The sequence below is a fragment of the Myodes glareolus genome, chromosome 10 (genome assembly GCF_982192425.1).
Source record: "Myodes glareolus chromosome 10, mMyoGla1.1, whole genome shotgun sequence".
Classification (NCBI taxonomy): Eukaryota; Metazoa; Chordata; class Mammalia; order Rodentia; family Cricetidae; genus Myodes; species Myodes glareolus.
Genome location: NC_142035.1, coordinates 41,276,507 through 41,296,865, shown reverse-complemented (window position 1 = coordinate 41,296,865; position 20,359 = coordinate 41,276,507). Strand labels below are relative to the sequence as shown.

General features: G+C 42.1%; 1 protein-coding gene across 10 annotated transcripts in view; it reads left to right on the top strand.

Annotated features, from left to right (window-relative positions):
* The window catches only part of Slx4ip (SLX4 interacting protein), a 157,942-nt gene that overhangs the window by 93,661 nt on the left and 43,922 nt on the right, over positions 1 to 20,359 (top strand). For 6 of the 10 annotated variants that reach the window (XM_087911172.1, XM_087911170.1, XM_087911171.1 and 3 more), the window contains 2 exons: positions 5,578 to 5,667; positions 10,314 to 10,434. In XM_087911172.1, coding sequence (XP_087767298.1) covers positions 5,578 to 5,667; positions 10,314 to 10,434 — 211 coding nt within the window. The remainder of the gene's footprint in view (positions 1 to 5,577; positions 5,668 to 10,313; positions 10,435 to 20,359) is intronic. The other 4 variants (XM_087911174.1, XM_087911173.1, XM_085696780.2 and 1 more) reach the window with 2 other exon arrangements.

Here is a 20,359-nt window from a genome sequence, read left to right as displayed (position 1 = left end):
GGCTTTTGAGCGCTCTCCTTCCTGATACCTAAAACTCGAAGCAGTTTGTTTGGTCATGTGTTTTTTCTTACTGCTAAATATGAAGCATGTTCATGGGATTTAGAATCGACGTGAGTGTGCACCCATTTCTACTGGAGCTCATATTCTAGCAGGGATGTCTCCTCCATAGACCATCATTTAATGCACAAGTCTGTAAGCACTTAAAGAATGTGTCTGATCCAGAGGAGGAAGATAAACTGTTCAGAAAAGCTTGCTAGAGCTTGCTATGCACCTGATAGGCTTGGAGGCTGGTGGAGGAGCCCACCACACAATGGGAAATAGTGGTGGTGTTTGGTGAAGGGCCAGACTGCCAAGTTTGGCTACAACAGGAATTCTCTGTTGATGACATTACAGGTTCATCTGGGACACCATGAGGAAAGATTCTGATAGTCTAAGCGGGGATGATGCAAACACAGAACAGGGTGGTTGTCTGAGAAGTCATCCAAAAATAAATAAATAGGACTTACAAGATGAGATGGCCTTTTCAAGAGAACTAGGGAAAGGCAATGTGTGGGTGTGTTGACTGAGGTTTCTTTCCCACCCGGTTCCCACAGTCATTCATTCCCAACAAAACACACAGAGGTCTACTTTAGTTATAAACTGATTGGCCTAGTAGCTCAGGCTTCTTATTAACTTTTATAACTTATATTAGCCCATAATTCTTGTCTGTGTTAGTCATGTGGCTTGGTACCTTTTTCGGCAAGGCTGTCACATTTTCCTTGCTCTGTGTCTGGGTGACGACTGCAGACTAAAACTTCTCTCCTCCCAGAATTCCAGAATTCTCGTTGTCCCACCTCTATTTCCTGTCTGGCTACTGGCCAATCAGCTTTTATTTAAAATACAAGTGTGACAGGATCCAGGCTCACACACACACACTTTTTAAACAAGAACTCTGAATCGAATCTCCTTTGTTTAGTTTTTCTACTGGCCATTATCTATAACAACTTGTAACCAACATTCTAAACAAAGGCAAACATCCATAATCCATTTTTTGGAAATGTGGGCATAGTTTTCTAGGGTGCTTCCTGCTGATTGGGGGCACTGATAATCTTATGGGGACCTAAAGAAAATTTAGAATTTTGATCAAGTCCTGACTGGAGTATCTTGTGAGGCTTAATCATCTCAGGCAGCAGTCTTTGTACTGTTCTGGATATAGAACTCAGATATCTGGGCCATTCCTCCTATCGGATATTTCTCAGGGGATCTTCCTTGGTCAAACCTGATTTTTCTTAACACAGTAAGAATCCACAGTTCCACATTTCCTGTGGAAACAAAAGCAAAACCTCTTATCCAAAGTAACATATCTTTTGACTTAAATTTTAGAGTCAAAACTAGAGCTAATGGGCCAAGCAGTGATTTAATTAATACAGTTTCTGTGTGATTATTTCGGGGCTAAGCAGCCAGGAACCAACAATAGGCTCTCTTCTCCAACGGGGGTGTTTCCCGGGGTTTAGGCTGCCACCTCTAGATGGAGGAGTGAAAGTGAGAGAGTTTCCTGCCTGTGCACGCACAGCCCAGTGCACAGGATGTGAAGCTATTTCTCATTGCCCTTGGATTCACTTCTAATGACTGCCTCTGGCTTGTGGAAGAAGTAATGGTTCCCATGTTTCCTGTCCTGAAGAGAACTGGAGAGTTTTCCTTCTGAGAGTAGCAACAACCTCCTAATTAAGGTTGAGGAGAAAGGGAGGCTTTGCCTCCTGCTGTGCTCAGAAGCCTATTTGTTCACCTCAGTTTACTCATGGGAGAAAAAAGTGGAGCTCTGAGAGCAGAGAAGTTTAGAAGCCACAGTACTCCTGATTAGTGTAGATAGCTAAGCTCCTGCTACAGAGAACCAGGGCTTGCTGGCTGCCCAGGGAGAACCTCAGAACAGAATCTTTCAGAAACCTAGGAAACTTCTCTCTTACATTGTCAGTGTAAGAATTGAAGATTTATTTATTTAAAGAATGAAAAATCTAATTAATCTATAATCAAGCATAAACTGGGCTGTGAGAAAACTCCAGCCTGAACCTTGTGTTTCCTTGGGAGCTTCCTTGGACTGAGAAGGGAAAGCCAGAGCTTGGTTCTGACCAAGTTCTCATGGATTATTATGATTGTAGGAGTCACATGGCGGTGGTTTTTCACAGTGCTTGTGGCCTCTAGACATCACAGCTCTCTGTGGTTAGAGTTGTCACAGATATTTGAAAATGTCAGACATACTTCACTGCCTTCAGTTTACTGCTGTCACCACGTCCATAGTCTGTGATATAAATCATTGCCTGCAAAACTCGTACACGTTATTACTATATCACAAATTTGGGGTCACTTTTTAAGGTTTTCATAAATGTGCTGCAGAGTAGTCAGTTTTTTAATCCTATATATTACATTTCATGTATTTCAAAAGCATTCTAAGCACATTGTATCAGATTTTCAGTTGGCTGAAGAAAGATTCGTGGCATACTAACTGTTAATATCCCCCAGCTAAGATCTTGTACTTGTGGCATATGGCCTCCACCTGGTGGCAGCATACTCCTTAAAGGTTAGATCTGTAACCAACAACTGAAAAGAAATTCTAAGCATAATAATATACTTGAGTATGGCTTTCAAACTTTTTTTTTTTTACTGCAGCCCACATAAAGAAATTTACCTGTTATCAGCATTTCACAAAGCTTCTCTATCTTACCATGTGGTACACTGATATTTTTTCTGGCTTTCTAATGTTCTCTCTTGGATCTCTTTTATTAAAATAAAATTCTGGATGCATCAAACTAAGTTACATTCAGATGGCCATGGTATGCTGGCCTCATAGGAGGCCATATAATGTACACACAGATTCTCACATCTTACTTACATTTAAAAATTATTTATTGGTGGTGATTAATTTACACATGGTGAGAATAGCAGAGCTACTTTTAGGTATACAACCCAGATTCCGTTCAGGACCCCACAGTTTCCTGTCACTGCATTTGACTTCTTCGTATGCCTCTCAGGCACCGCCCCGACACTTTACCAAACAAGACTCTTGCTGTCATGGAGCCGGGGAGTAGGCATCCATTGGTCTGACCTCATTAGCTCATGTTTTTTGAGATGAGTCCATTTTGGCTGTGTCACCATTTTGGTTAATGCCATTCCACTGTGTGAGTAGACTACGGTTAGCTTATTTTCCTGTTGCTGGGCCTTGAGTATGTCTTCAGTCCTCGTTAGTGTGAACAGAGCTCTGTTGCTTAGGTGAACCTGTAGGGTGGCCTCGTTGTCCTAATGGCCTTATTGACCTAGTCAGTAAGGACATGGCTCGTTGTAGGGAACAGGCAAACCGTTTGACAGAGTGGGTCAACCCAGTTCCATCCCCATCAGCGTGTCAGAGTGGGCTGCTCCATCTTCTCCCGTTTGGTATGGTGTTGGTCTTTGTAACTTAAGACGTTCTCCTGCATTTCATGGCTGTAGCTGTTGATTGGGAACTGAGCTTGACTGGTGAGCAGTGATGGTGAACACTCTCTCATGTGCAGCCATCTATTTTTCATATTTGTGGTGTCTATTCCAGCTTAGAATGTCAAAAAAATCTACCAGTCCATGGAAGTTGTTTTCCTACTTTGGATTCCAGTCCTTCATGTCAGATGTGTGTTTGTGAGGGTGTTTTATCCAGTTTGCAGCACACATAGCATTCCACTGGTGGTACTGCTGATGAGCAAACATTTCTTCTTTTGATCGTGTCCAGCTTAGTCAACAATTTTTCTTTCAATGTTTTGTGTTTTCTAGCTCATACATAAGAAATCTTTTCCTGCCTTTACGATGAGAATAGTAGTTTTTGGTTTTCATACTTAAGTCTGTAATCTATCTCAAGTTAAATTTTGTGTCTGGCAGATGCCAGGTGAGTTTCATTTTCTTTCTGTGTTTGTATCTGATGCTCTAATACCATTTGTTAAATCTGCTTTCACCAAAGTTTAAAACGGAAATCAAAGATCTCCTTAGAGATTTATCAACGTGACTTTACTACAGGTCTATAGACTGAATCTCTGGGTCTCTTGGACATCCCCAACCTGTGGTCCTGGTTATACATTCTTTCCTTTCCAAAATGTTCATTTACTGTTATCTGGGGAATCTTAATAATTACTCTTAAGGTGTGACAATTTTAAGGTTCCAGTCTGTGTGTGTCTGTGTGTATCTGTACGCGCACACACGCACATATGTGCTCCCAACAGGACTCCCTGCATGCATCCCTGCATGAATTCCTACAAGAGGCCAGAGGGCAACATCGTCCTTCATTGAACAACACTTTATTTTTTTGAGACAGGGTCTCTTACTTAACTTGGAGCTTGCTGTTTCAGTTTGGCTTACTAGCCAGTGAGCTTCTGGAGCCTGTGAGTCTCTGCCCTACCAGCACTGTGACATGAGGCACATACCAGGGCTGGTACTCATGCTTGCCTAGCAGGCACTTTCCCCACCGAGCCATCTCTAGTCTGGCTACATCTTTTCGTGAGATCTCTATGCCTGGTGTCCAGTGCAGAGACATTAGCTACATGGGGCTACCAAGTTTATTTTAAACAGAATTAAAATGTCAGCTTTTAAATCACAGTAGCCATATTTTGAGTACCCAATTGGCTACACTATTGTACCACACAGACATACAGTATTTTCATTTTTTTCTTTTAAGGTTTTGCATCAGCTAGCCAATAGAGTAAGAAAGGAGGCTTTGAAAACTCACAGCATATTTGAAATTTTCCTTAGTTTAATAACGAGCTTCAAATATCTACTCCTTTTTTTTCTGTTTTTTTTTTTCTTGTTTTTCTGTGTATTTATTTTTACTCCAAGCTCTTTGGTCCAGCTAATTCCTTCCTTGTCAAAAGGCAATAGCTTACACAGATTCCTTACTCCTGAGGAGAAATGTAGGTGGAAATTTCTGGCCTGCCAGCAGCTCCCAAATAAACACACTGTGGTTTATACTATTTATAAATGCTTGACCAGTACCTCAGGCTTGTTACTAGCTAACTCTTACCCATATTTCTTATCTACATTCTGCCATGTCACTTGGTACTTTTTCTCAGTATGGCATGCTCATCTTGGTTCTTCTTGCAACTGCTGGCTACTCCTCTGACTTTGTCCTTACTTTAGTGGTCCCACCTATGGCTACTGGCCAGTCAGCTCTTTATTAATCGAAGGAGAGTAATGCATATTCACAGTGTACAGAATAATTAATCCACAGCAGAGAAAGGATGTCCCTTTCTCTGAATCTCCACAGAATTGTTCTTTTCTGAGGTCTACCTAGTATCGCCCTGTTCAACTTTTCTCTTGTTTTGCCTATCAGCTGTCACGGAGATGTCTGGTTAGACTCTTTCAAGTTGTGGTCTAGGGACAGTTATTTTGTCATCTCTGTCCTGGTTAAGCCTATATTTCTTCATAGCATTTCCATTATAAATATGAGCTTGTGAACATTAGTAGCCATGCTGGGATTCCATCCAGGAGTGGTTTTGTTGCTGTGTTCTTGTGTGTGGAGTTTGTGAGATTCTCTGCAGTTTTCTGCAGACACATTCTGCCATTAATAAATATTCACCCCTTCTCTTTCAGTGTGGAAATTTTGCTGTCCTCGTGGATCTTCATATAGTGGCGCAAGGTCCAAACAAGGATTCCAGTTGGTTTTCTGAACAGAAGAAAGAGGTACAATAAAAATTTTTACTCTTTAAACACTACTTTTTATTATATCTGCTGGAAGAAATGGCAGCTCTTCTCAGCTTTTGTTTTCATTAGTATTTTTTAAAAATGTTGAGTGGTAGTTAGGTTAGTTAGGAGTATGCCCTAAAAGCATACATGTGTTCCCACCTCTGCCCTTGAGAAACTGACACAACCATGTTTTATACGCTAATCTATTGTTGATGTGTGTGTGTGTGCACACGCACGCGTGTGTGTACGTGCGTGCGTGTGTGTGTGTGTGTGTGTGTGTGTGTACGTGCATGTGGTGTTAGAGATCGAATCTAGGGCCTTTACGTGCTTGGTAGGTACTCCCCATCTCTGCATCATCATCCCAGGCTCTGTTGTTTAAACCAAAAACTCTAATCCCTTTTCATTTGGGGAAAATGATCCTCTATAATAAAAAGGGAGGAAAAAGAAGTCAAACTATTCCAAGCAAGCGGGGATTTTGATCTGAGTGGCGAGAAAACTGGTGGCACCTGGAACCGGTGTGGAATTCACACAAGACTAATCTGCACATCTGTATTAGTCCTTACCTTCATCGTAGGCTCTTCTCATTGTCATGAGCCTGTGACAAGGGAAGAGGAGCTTCAGTCTCCCCCCGCTGCTGCTGGCCTGCCGGTGAAGCAGATAGTTGGTACAGATGGGTTGAGTCTGAACAACACAGGTTTGGAGCATGTAGGTTTGCTCTGCTAATACATGAAATTTGAGGAGAATTTGAAAAAAAAAACTGTTGGGTAAACTTTGTAGCCTAGAAATATTGAAATGTTTAAGTACAGTTGTTTTAGTGTTTGCTATCAACACTTGCTGCCGTTGATTAAGCTCTAGAGTGGTCTCAGTTGTGAGGGTCAGCCTGAAACTGGGTGAGCAGCTGTTGCCACATGAGCAATTTGTCCTTCTACTAAATTGCATGCCAGGGTACACAAAAGTCTCTACCATTCCTAAGTATTTGTTTAACCACGTATAATGCAGCTAAAATAGAAAAGGTGTCACTTAAGTATTTGTTTTTCATTAGTAAGGCGTTCCAGTCAATAGTTAGCTATTTATTAAAGAGATAGCTCATTTCTGGGGACCTGAGATAAGTTCCCAGCACACACATATGCATAGACACACACATCAGAATCTTTGAAACCAAACAGAAAACCAGTTATTAGTAGTTAAGTTACAGGACAGTCACCAGTCAGCCTTGTTTGCAAGGAACAGCTCTATGATATCTGACCTCCCCAAGAGCCTCCACCTTCTCTGTCTTCAAATTAAGGAGTTTGACCAGATAAAGCCTCAGTCTTCTGTGGTTTCAGCACCCTCTCTGTTAGCTCTTGTGATGGAGAATCATTGTTTCCTTCTGTAGAGATCAGGGACAGGTGCTGAGGCAGAGGCCTATTCAAAAGTTTCCCAGCAGGCCAGTTGGATGACTCTGTGGGTAAGGGTGCCTGCCGCCCAATACTGACCTGAGTTCAATTCCCATGACAGGCAAAAGTGGAGAGAACTAACTCCTACAAGTCATTCTCTGCCCTCCACATGTACACCATGCCATGTGTGTGCCTGCACAGCTGCACACATATACACTACAAGTAAATGAGTAAACATAATTTAAAAACCTTCAAAACACTGTTCTTCATTTCCTCCATAGTATTTGCCTGCTGCCATTACTGTTAGAGAGGTAAATAAATGTAAACTGTATTAAGCAGTAGGGCTGAATAGTAACAGAACAGTAGGAGTAGAGGAGAGACTGCTGTTTGTGACCAGTGTTCACATCGCTAAAACCAGCCTACCCACCCGTACATTATTTTTAAGAGTACATTCTCAGTAAAATGGTAATACCACCAGTACTTTGTGGTCATTATTTTGCAGGAATATCTAGTGACCTGATGCTGAGAAGACGCAGGTTTTGTGAATCTCTCATGAAGGAAATTGACTATGTACTGTCCTCTTGAGGACTTTGTGTGTAGCAGGTCAGGACTTTTCTCCACTGTTCTCTTTCTTATTATCTCAATTTTTAAGTCATTAGCACGTGTCTACATGATTCAAATTAGCGCATTCTCTCCACCAAAGTGACTAATATTTCACACAAGGGATCTTGCCCTGCTGACTTCGCAAAGGTTCTCAAGTCCGCCATTTCAGGCCCCAGCTCTCCCGTGTTCTTCTGCAGCTTGAAGACTTGGGCTGTAGACCTTTAATACTGATGTTTAGGCAGTTGTGACCAAGAAATGGTTGATATGGAATGTTCTAGAGCCAAGAGTCACCTCCACTAGAAAGCGCAAGGCTAGATTTCTTGTCCAGGTGCCACGTGCAGCTGTGCTGTTCCAGCCAGTGTCTATTCCGGGGCAGTGAGGCATAACTTAGCAGAGGTGCATGATGGAACCTGCAGAGAGCCCCTTCAATGGTGACTGCAGGAGGCCTGCTTGCCCTACTGAGCCGATCTTTCCTCTCAAAGCAAAGCTGCCACCTCTACTTTGAGCTGTTCCTTCAATTTATGTTCGCTGCTGTTCAAGTCAGTCAGACATAATTTATGACTGTGTCCTCAAAAGGAGACTTGAGGACAGGTTATGACTTCGCCTATGCTCAGTCAGTGCTTCCTTGTTTTCCGTCTCTAGATCGCCTCATGATTGGGCTAGAGACAACCCAATCTAGAAACAACCAGCTTGTTTGCATTTTAGCAGGCGCTTTGTATGAAAAGAGGGCTGGGCCATATATTAAATGTGCATCTCATTCGAATCCAGCTCATGTAGTCTTTGGAGTGAAACAGACAAACTGAAGTTGTCCCGTCTGTGAACCTGAGGAAGCAGACAGAAGCCCTGTTAGCATAGGGAGGCTGTGTCTGTCTCCTGCCCACTGGTGGGTTTTTTACTTGGTCCTCTCACCTTGCTCTCAGATATTGCTGGCTGTTTTCTTCCCTGCATTGCTCTAGGCCAGACAGGGATGCTTTCCCAAGCCTGGCTCGATCAGTTCTTAGGTATCCGTCTACTTTGCACATTGCCCGTCTTTAATCCCTGAAACCTGATTCCCATAAGGAACGCCTGGAATATAGTGAGAAACTTCATGTGTATGGGCTCTATTTTTGTCTTACTATTTTTAGTTCTAGCCTTATAGGGTATTTATGGCCAAATTTTAGCAATCCTTGTTGCCTTGTGTGTCTTCCACATATTTTCTAGCTCAGTCATACTTGAACCCTGCATGTGAAGCAAAAATTATTTAATTGCTAGAACAACAGTACGAGGCCAGGCTGTCTTTGTGTTGTGTGAGCAGTGCCAAGCGTTCAGCTGTAAATGCTATCTTTATATTCCACATTTAGCTGCAAATAAAAAGCAAGAGGAGACTGGCATTTGCATTTTATATAGAAATGTCTATGTTTGTGTTAAATCAAGGATTTTATATCCTGTTTAAGGGGTATTTGCAATAAAGGAGTGAGCAGCCAAAAACCTGGTTCATGCTGTAATTAGGAAGAATCTCAGCGATTAACCTGTGATGGCTTTCTGAGAAACAAGTGGAACAAGTTTGAGGTGACCCGAACAACTCTGAATCTGCTACAGAATTGTTGAGAATTAATCTAGGATCTGTCTCAGTTTTAAAGTATCTGTCCTATATGTAGCTTCCCTTGATTTCTTATGGTAAATTACATTTTTCTGGTAATGCAGGAAACACTACACAAAATAGTGATACCCACTGTACATTTGGATTTCTGAGTTATTTTTTTGTTGTTGTTTCTGTTCTTTGCAAATATTACATGCCAACTGAAATCTCTAGAAACTTATTAGTAATACTGCATGCTGAAATTGAATTCAGGCCTGGTATGGTTACCTAGTAACATTAATCTATACCAGAGACATGAGAAGTTACTTTTATCATTCGTGAATGAAGACTCTTATTGTGATTTTAGAAAGCAGTTGTTGGATCTACGACATCATCACAAGAGTGAGAAGATCCTATTGCCCCTCCCTGCTTCTCTTTAGCCTATCACTTTGATCTCTTGTGTTTGTAAACCCAAGGCCAGAAACTAATGAATAATGCTGTTTACTCAGCAATAAAACTTAATAAATCTGAACCATGCTGGAAAATGTAAGTTTCTGGCTTTTCTTACACAAATAGCATCAGGCAACACTTTATCTGCAGGCAAAACAAGAGTGCAGTGGGTTAGTAGGGCCAGAGCTAGTGGCCTCTGTGACCTGTCCCCATGCCACCTATACTGACTATAGGAGTGCTCTTATACTCTTTTCTGCCTCTCTGAGCACCCCTGAGTCCCATGCTGAACCCGTGTAGACAGCTCCATGGAATTTATACCTTCCATCCATCACAGTGTGATGGACTGATACTTACATGAAAACATTCTTGAAGCTATGCCCTGCTTTTGAAGTAAGCTTTTAAATCTTTATTTGGAATTGTGAAACTGAGGCAGAGAGAACATCATCAGAGGCAGAGCCAACATCAGCCATGGAGCTGTCTTTGATAGCACATTCATGTGCACTGCTCTCCAGAAGGCTGTACAGTGTTCTTTTCTGTGTTCACAGCTGGGTTAAAAAGCTAACTAAATGCCAGCATTTGCCCTTTCGGTATGTATAATCTTTTCTTCCTTGCATTGCATTAAACTTGATATGTCTATTGTTTTAAATTTACTTTAGGAAGTTTGTTTGCTGTTAAAAGAAACCATTGATTCCAGAGTTAAGGAGTACGTGGGCATTTACAAACAGCACAGGCCATCACATGCAGAATTCACAAGATCCAGTCCCTTGTCCTTAAAAGGTAGGCAACAAGCTCTGAGATTTTGGACAAAGAAAATAAAATTTCTGCTTTGTAGAGATTGCAATTATATTTGACTCTGTTGTGTTAGCATAGTGATACATTGAAAAAATATGCTGTAATGAAGATCCTGTGTTTGAGTAACAAAAATTCACCAAAAAGCCTTAAAGGGCTTTTAATGGTAGGCAAAATATATAAAAATAGCAAATAAAACATTCTTAGGGAAACTGTAAAATTTTAAAGGTCTGTTTTGTTTTTTTGACAAATAATCTTACAAATGGATTTATATTAATACTGACATAAGTTGATTCAGTGTCTTATGCTTTTAAAAATGTTTTCCCATATGTCACTCTATTTCAGATGTTCTCAAACAGGAGCAGTGTTATTCCCAGGGGACATTTGGAAATGTGTGCAGAGTTTTGGTTGTTATTACTGGCAAGGGGTGGGATGCTGGCCCATTGTTGGTAGAGACCAGGGATGACATTACATTCACAGAACGCAGAGCAGCCCCTTCATAGCAGGCCCCTAGCCCCCAAACCTAGAGGGCACCATCACTGAGATTCTACCTGTGATGGTGCACGTGAGGAAACAGAGTCTGAGGTTAAATGGCTTGATCAAGTTCAAGGTTATCTCAGGACAGAGACTGTGACTTATTTAGTGCCTTCTCATCTGTCCCCAGTGCTTAGCTTGGTGCCTGTGGTGGAGATGTAGTGACGTGCTGAGTGAGAGCACTTGTGAGGGAGGAGCGGCCGAGCTCAAATCCAGACCTAGCTCCTGTGGCCTCCACCCCAATGTTTTTAGTATTTCCTCAGTCTTCCGCTTTGATTTTCTGTTTTGTATTGTTTGTTTGTTTCTCACTGGAAATCAGCATTTCATAGCAGCCTGTGGTACAGATACAATGAGAGCATGGTAATTATCAGACTACAGTGGGTAGACTACTGTGAACTCCGAGAGCATGGTAATTATCAGACTACAGTGGGTAGACTACTGTGAACGCCATTATGCTAACAGCACACATGCATTTCTCTGAACCTTTCTTGATCCAGAGTACTCACCTTTTATAGATGATAAATAAACAAGTAGTTTTTGTCACCCAAACTGAAAGGCTTAAGAGAATGACATTTTCAAACCAAACTATGTTGCTTCCCAGTGACTCCTAACCTGTGGGTCTTGACCTCACAGGGGTTCTGTATCGGATATTTAAATTATAATTTGCAGCAGCAAAATTATAGCTATGAATTTATATAGCAACAAACCATTTTATTTGAGGGGGGTCACTACAATATGAGGAGTTGTATTAAAGAAAGAGGAAGGTTGAGAACCACAGCTTTAGATGATGCTCTCTGATTTGCCACTCAGTGTTGTTACGAATTTTAAGTAGACCTGGCCAATCTCACATTTTATCTGGTGCAACCGGAAAAAGAATGGAGCCAGATTCCAAGACTCCTGTCTCTGGCACAGCTGTTACAGTAGGTGGTTTGATCAGAATTCAAGCCAGCCTTCACATTCCCATCCCAGTCCTGACTGCTGAGGGAAGAGATTAAATACTCAGTACCCAGTGTCTCTCACAGACAGTTCTGGTCCCAATATGGCATGAAAATGTCCTCAGGTTTGTGTGAGGAAAAGGTTTATTGATTTTTGTTTAACAGAGAAAGTGATCTTATTGTGTATACAGTTTTGTAACCTTTCCATTATATCACCATTAAAAACTGTTGTTGTAAAAGGCAGCTAAAACTTACTGTTCAAAAACTTTCAAGTGTACACTTTTGGCAGCATAAATGTGCACACATTTTTGTAAAGTTATCACTTTTACCAATCTCCAGAAGTTTTTCATTATCTAGTCTGGAACTCTGCATGCATGACTGATGTGTCCTCATCCTCTTGCCCGAGCCCCTGGTCATGGAAGTCTCGCTTTCTGACAGTCTTGTTCTTGCTACGTCAGTGTCTCGTGAATGAAGCCATATAATGTCTGTCATTTTGTTCTCTGTGTTATTTCCCTTACAGTTACATTTTCATCATCCTTACAGCTGCATTGATCAGAATTTCACCTCTTCTGTCATCTTCCAGTGTATGTCACAGTACCTATTCATTCATCTACTGAAGGAGTGTTTCCATGTTTTGGCTGTTATGAACGTTGTTGTTGCAAACACTGATATACAAATTATCTTTTCAAGCTTTTTTGGCTCTTTTGAATATAAATTTGGAAATTTTGGATTATGGGTTGGTGTGGGACAATTGTCTATATTCTGTCAGTTATGTTTTTAATAAATGCTGATTGGCCAGTAGTCAGGCAGATAGTATAGGCAGGACAACCAGACAGGAAGTAGAGGCAGGTCAATGAGAACAGGAGAATTCTGGGAAGGAGGAAGCCCTTTCCTCCCCAGTCCTGTCCCAACCACAGAAGAAGGAAGATGTGATTGCCCTGCTGAAAAAGGCACCAAGCCATGTGGCTAACATAGATAAGAATAATGGGTTAATATAAGTTTTTGTTTTTAATGTTAACATATTTTTTGCCACCATGACTGCATCATTTTTACATCTTCACCAGCATGAGGGATCCATTTCTCTACATTTTCCAACCCTTACTTCCTGATATTTTGATAATAGCCATCTTAATATATGTGAAGCAATCTAACTCTGGTTTGTTTTGTTGTTGTTTTGCCATCTCCCTAGTGATTAGTGACACTGGCCATCTTCTTATCTATTCATTGGCTATTCATATGTCTTTGGAGAAATGTCTATATGCCTAGTCCATTTTTAACTGGACATTTTTGGGAGGAAGTTTGTTGTTGGAGAGCTTTGTATATTATGCATATTAATTCCTTATTATATATGTAATTGGCAAATATTTTTGCTAATTTTCTGGTTTGTCTTTTCCCTCTCTTGCTGATTTACCCTGGTGCATAGGTTGTTTTGAATGTGATAAAGCCAGAAGGCCACTTCCTTCCTTTGTTGCTGGCCCTGTGATGCTCTGCCTTTGGAAGTCTTTTTCAAGTCCTGTCTTGTGAAACTTTTCCTCTAAAAACAGAAGTTCTGTGAAATTTTAAAAAATTAGCCATTTTATTCAGGAACTTGACCCCACGTGAGTTACTTTTTATATGTAAATTAAAGTTAAAACCCACTTTCATGTTGATGTCTAGTTCTCTTAGTATCCTTTGTTAAAAGTCTACTTTCCACACTGGATGGGTTGGTAATCTTGTCACTAACCATTTGAGCGTTGATGCCGGTTTACTTCTGAGCTTTCTCTTCTGCTCCGGTTGTTTGCGTCTGCCACTGGTGCCAGTGCTGCAGCCTCTTGATATACTATAGCTTTGTGGTAAGTTTTGAAATCAGAAAGCTTAAGTCTTGTAATTTGTTACTCTTTTTCAAGATTGTTTTGACTTGTTCCAGGTCCACGTTGCTATTTTGATGACTGCAAAGTATTCTATTAAACGTCAGTGCTCTTAATTTATCGGTAGAATTAGATTACATCTGATACTGTTCTAAAGAAGAGTACAGTTAACATTCTAGTAATACACATGCTTGTAACTTCAGAGTTGGATTTCATGTTTATAGTTTTGTGGACTTGAGAGAGAGAGAGAGAGTTATTGGGGCCACATAGACTCTGAAAGTTCTACTAGCTATATGGGCTACAACCTTTTCTTTTCCTTTTCCTTTTTTTTTTTTTTTCTGAGCAAGATCTACCTGAGTTGTCCAGAGTCCAGGCTAGCCCCAAACTTGATAGCCCTGTTGCAGCCTCCCGAATACTAGAATTACAGGCATGCACCACACCCAGCCTAGAAGAGCTCTTTAAAGATATTGATGGGTGTGTGTTTAAGTATGCTGAGTGTATGTCTGTGTATACAAGTGTGTGCAAACATGCATGTGGAAGCACAAGGCTGATGTCAGGAATTATCACTGTCCACTCCTCTGCCCCATCCTTTGTGGCCAGTTTTCTTAGCGGAACCCGGATCTCATTGGTCTGACTGCTCTTGCTCTAGAGATCCCCTGTCCTCATCTTCCCGGACAGGAATTCTAGGCAGGCAGCTCTGCCCACTGCCATTTACATGGGCTGTGGGATCAGAACCCTAGTGCCATGCTTGTACAGCAAGGGCTTTACTCCCCAAGGCATCTCCCAGTCCCCTGCAGATGACTTCTCCGTTATAATCTGCTCTTGACTTTCTCTAGTTGCACAACAACAAACCACGTCCTATGTGCTTTGTGTAGCCCCTGGTGACCATTCGTGGTGTAATACTGCAGGTAGTGTAGTGAGATGATAGTATAACCAGAGGAAGCCAGGGTGGTGCTAATAGAAGGCTTCATTCGCTCTTTCTAGGAAAGCCCTGTGCTTTGTCTCTTCTCTCATTCCAACAGTCTCTGAGCGTATCTGTTGAGGTTCACACCATGGCCAGTCCCTTTCCCTGTATCCACCAGCTGGACAGCTGGAGCAGGAACCCCTCTGGCTTCCTTCCATATGGTCAGTGTGCCATTTTCTGTCCATACTGTAAGCAGGCCATCCCTTAAAATCTCATGTCTGCTCTTGTGAAGATCTGTAGAAACCCATTCAGGATATTCTCGGGGTTTCTAAGATAAAAACCAAGCTCCCTGGGGTCTTGCTCATTTGTTTTCCTTCTTGTTTAAGTGCCTTTGATTTAATTCTTTTCTTGTAACGTTCATTGTTCTGGAGCCTTTGCTCAAATTCGAGCCTCGTTTTCCCTATTCTATGTTGTTTTCAGTTCTCTAGTCAGAGTTCACTCAGAACAGTTACCCTATCTGTAGATCACAAGTACCCTGAACTTCGCCTTCTACCATTTGATAAACATCTGTCTTTCCACACATGTGTGAACCTCCCACAGGCCAGTTCTGCCCTGTATTTTCTCTGTTGTCTCTCCATAGCCAAGGCAGTTCGTGGCATGCAAAAGCAGCACTATATATGTGTGTAGGTGATTGATCCATTAATGCCTTCATCTTTCCTTTTCTCATCAGGTCAGTAATTGCTGTGACTCGCCTGGCCTTCCTCATTTCCTACAGACCTGCTTTGTTTCTGCCTCTGTGTCCTCACTGTAGTAGCTTCTCCCCTGTCTAACAACGATGTTCCAACTCAAAAATTGTATTTTTTCACCAATTTCCTCATTTCCCCTTTTCTCTGCCCACGTGTTATTTGGCATTTATTACTTATGTCTCCCGCACCATATCGCATCCTAACTGAACGGTGCTCTCCTTACTTGCCTTCCTTCCTCCCTGTGAGGGGAAGGCTGGCGCCCCAAGAGCCTCCTTCCCAGATTGCCCTGCTGCAGAGAACTGTCTTCTGGGTGCTCGCTCTCCCCACATACTGTTTTCCAGGCATGAATGCTACACACTTCTCTCTCCCCCTGGATCACTCTCCTCAGCTGACAGGTTCACCATGGGCCAGTTTCTCTTTCCCATTTCCAGATCCATATCAGGGTAACATGCCTCAGCATGGCATGTAAACTGAGTATGTAATCCTGGGTAAGCCGAAATCTACAAGCTCATAACTTTGCTCATTGCTCTAATAAGATTAATCTTATTCATGCTTTGTGAGTGTTCCTTATAACAACTGCATAAGCTCCTCCGAGGCTGTTTCCTTAATCTTTTATGAAAATAAAAAGCACAAAGATTATTCACAAAGTCAGTGAGCAGTATAATACAGATATTAGCTTCATCCTTCATAAGTCATCTGGAAAGCCCTTTCAGGTCAGGCTACAGTAGTGGCAGGAGGGAGTCTTCAGAAAGACGTCACCATCAGTTCCCACCAGCGTCAGCTCAGCACTTTCCTCTAGTCTGCACCAGAACTGGGTGTGACCAATGTCTTCAGTCTTTGCCAGACCACCAAAACTCAACCAGAAGAATTGTGTGCACACACACACACACACACACACACACACACACCAATTTCCAGCTCTACCGTGTATGACCTCCTCAAATAGATAAAGTTCTAAAGCCCAACTCCACTCTACCACAGGGGTTCTGAGTGATAGTTTTATGCATTTAACCATCTCTAGTTCATTCATAGCCCATATTTGCTAAATGTCTAAATTGTGATAGTAACTATAACCACCATGTTTTAAATAGAACAAATGGAAAGTAGCAAAAATGCCTAATTTAGTTCTTGTGGCTGATGCTGCAAGGAGGTCACAGGCACCATTTGGGTGCAGGTCTCAGGTACTATTATTATTATTATTATTATTATTATTATTGTAATCATGAAACATATAGTTACCATCTGTAACTCTCTTCTAATATGTTTTCTATTCCTGTGTCATTAGCTGTCCTGGAGTCTTCATGTTGGGTTGTGGGGTGCTCTAGCTATTAGTAGCTCTGCCTTGACAAAATTATTTTTGCTTTTTGTTCCACCAACTTTGAGAATGCTCAGTGGAGCAGGGTGGTAGTAACACATAATCCCAGCACTCAGGAGGCAGAGGCAGGCATATCTCTGAGTTCATGATCAGTGTAGTCTACAGATTGAGTTCCCAGGAAGCCAGGGCTACACAGAGAAACCCAGTCTCAAAGAAACAAAGGGTAGGAGGGAGAGACAGACAGAATGCTCAGGAGATAGGACCAATGATATTCCTATATTTTCCCCATAGGGTCCCTTTTCCCTGTGTGCTGTCGTGAGCCACCACTTCACTTCTTCCTTGGGCCTTCCCAGCCTCTGTGTAATGGCTGAGAAGCCTGAAGTAGTTAGATGGCACTTTGAGCTTTTCTACCAGCCCCTGGATGGTCTTCTGTGTTAAAGATTTCCACTGAGTCCTGGACTTAGCAGAATCAGGAAGGCATAAAGCAACTGTTTGCTGAGATTGTCACTCCTACATTTGTTTCCTGAAACCATGTATTTTGCCAGGACAATACATATTCTGACCAGAGTAGACCTCTCACCCTTTAGCTTACAAGCTTTGCCTGCTTCCATCGGGTCCTGGCCAATGCTTTACATTCCGGCAAACCTCCCCATTGTTATATAAGGCTGCTACATTTGAGTAGTGTTTGATTGCATAAGACCATTGACTTTTATCAGCCCATTGTCTTATTTTGACCAAGTGATTTATACAGTTATGGCCTTTACTTGCCTCAGTATTTTTAGCTGTTCAGTCATCACATGACTTCCTACTCCAGGGCTTTGGAGGTTTACAGACACTGTCTGTTCTAATCATTAGTCCTTCCAGCTCTTGGTGCTCTGAGGTTGTCTGTAACCCTAAAGGAGGCTCATCCAGGGGCTTTATGGCATTGCTGTTCCCACACTGGCCAGGCACCATTTTGCAGAGGATTCTGGGAGAACAGTGGAAATCGGGGTGTGCCATTCTTAGGCAGATCTTCTTGAACATAGGTTGCCTTTCTCTTAGCATCCTTTTAGCAAGCTGTGTTTGGCTGGGTCTAACTCAGTAAACTTTACAGCTGAGTTCTGGTAGAAGGGCCCAGTTCTCTCAATTGCCTTTTTTTTTAATTGGACAGTCAGGAGAATGACCTTCTCATTCTCAGTTAAGGTAATGTAAAATCTGACTATTAAGAAGAATGCTGCGTAAGCTAATCAGCTTATCGTATAGACTTTGGAAGATCCCAGGTAGACTTATGAGACACTGACCTTACAGGAAGTCCTTACTCCCTAAAGGAAGGGGAGTAGCACCCCAGTGGCCTTGACCAGCATACCTGGAGAGCTCCCTGACTATTCTTCAGTTTGCCCTTCTACATTGACTAATCCATAGTCCCCAGAATACAATGCTCTCCCAACTCTCATCTTTTATACATGTAGCTTTGCAAGAGTTTCCTATTGGCAAACTCTCATTATTCCAGGACAGGGCCCTGGTATTGTCAGACACTGGGGAGGAACACAGTGTTGGAATAAACTGAGGAATTGTGGCTACTTGTTGGTCACCTGTTTCTTGAGGATGCTCTGGTCTGCTTCCACTGCAGCAGAGGTGGCGGTGGTCTGTGGATTACAAATCACCAAACTGCCTTTCATTTTCCAAAACCACATCCTGTCCCAGTATAAGATTGCAGGACAGGGGAATCACCCAATACAAAGGGACAGAAAATGCTATTCCCTAAGCCATTCCCTCTGGCCAGCCTTAGCATCTGCCTACTAGTGCCTACTAGTGCCCTCACCAGTGTCAGCTGTGCTGGTGTCTGACTCACAGCCTAGGCAACCCCTGCCACAGGCGTTCTTAGCCACTTTCCCTCCCCATTAGTGGGGATTAAACTGAGGCTTTCTGCAGCTATACACGTGCTTCACTGCTGGGCTGTGACTGCAGCCCACAGCCCCCATTCCTAATCCTTCCTCTGAAGATGAGAAGCAGGCTTGGAGTTGTATAACTTGTGGAAAGGTCATGTGACTTTGAAATGTCGGTGGCTGGGGAAAGTTCAGCCATCTAATGTCTGACTGTCTTGTGTCTCCTTTAAGGAGAGTTGTGTGTACGTATGCTTTCTTTAAATAAAAAACAATTCTTGTTATTAAAGCTCAGCTCTTTAGACACAGGAACAGTGTCTTGCTTGTATTACCATATGTGCATCTTTGTTTAGCCTTTGTATATCCCGTCTCTGATCTTGAGACAGGAAAATAGACACCCAAATAGCTCATCTCCTAGTTCAAAGTACTTGGTGCAATAAATTGTCTGTCCAGACAGCAGTCCATTTGTGCTTGTGGACCAGTAAGAATTTTTTAACTTATTACTCTATTCTATGTAACCTTTTCTGTCAGCTAACATCTAAGAAACCCAGCCCTTTGGAAAGTGTAAGACAAATTAAATTTCCCTGGGTACTGTGGTTTCTGCCTGCCGAAGTTTTTTTCCATGACTGTTCTTCTCAGTTGACTACTCCCCTAAAATCTTAGCTTCAGTCTCGAGCCAAAATGCACACCCATCTACTCATCTTTTTGTGGCTTCATCTCAGGTATGGCATGTGAGTGACCAGGGCAGAGGGATTGAGGCTTCCTCTCCACCTACTTCCTTTGTAGCCTTTGGTGCTGGGCACATCACCACCGTATTAGAGAATCAACGGGTGTTCACACAAAAGAAGAAAAAGACAAGAATGGCCAAAACAAGCAAGTTCTTCCTATTCTTCCCTCTGTCTGAAAAACGTTCCCCTCCCTTCCCCAGTGCCTGATGCAACACAAGATCCTGCCAAAGAAAGCTTTCTCCTCGCTGTCCAGACTCAAGCTTGTGGTGAGCTCTACTCCCTGATGTCCCTGTGAGTGAAGATGTGTATGTGGCATTTTGTTGTGTATTTATTTTCCCAGCCTATCGAAAACAGAGCCTTTTCCTAATTAAAATAAGTTTTGGAAGTGAAACCCGTTTCCGGTGAGCCCAGCCCTTCCTCAGGAGACCCCTGGCACTTTCAGGAAAGCCTGCAAACAGGCTCTAACACACCTCCTGTGTGCTTTCCCTCAGCTGCCGCTTCTCTCAGATTTTAAAGGCAATAAAAAAAAAAAAGACCATACATCGTACATCCAGCAACTGCTAAATTTCAACAAACACAGGCCCTTGATAGATGCGATTTTTATCATCACTTCTTGTGTTGATTGGGCTGCTACGCTGGAGCTCTGAGTGCACACCCACAGCAGGAACAAATGTGCTTCAGTCACAGACAGAGGGAGTGTAGGCCCTGTCTGACTCTCCCAAGCAGGGGAGAAGCGACAAGGGAGGAATCGCTCACTTGTGTCGTTTCTGGATAGTAAGCCAGCACGGCACTTTTTCAGTTACCTGCTCTGTTAAATGTTCTCAATTTTCACACAGTGGTTTTTTTTTTTTCTGATCACCGCCACTTGAGAATTAAAATGGGTTTTTCTAGTCTGTCGTAGAACATAGTGAAAGCATATGTCTTCTTTTTACACATGTGTTTAAATAGTTATGGTCATTATTTACATTTCTTCCCATAATGTATTCGGTCAAAATATTTTCTAAACTTTCGTCCACACACAAAGGAACTTAAAAGAACAGTA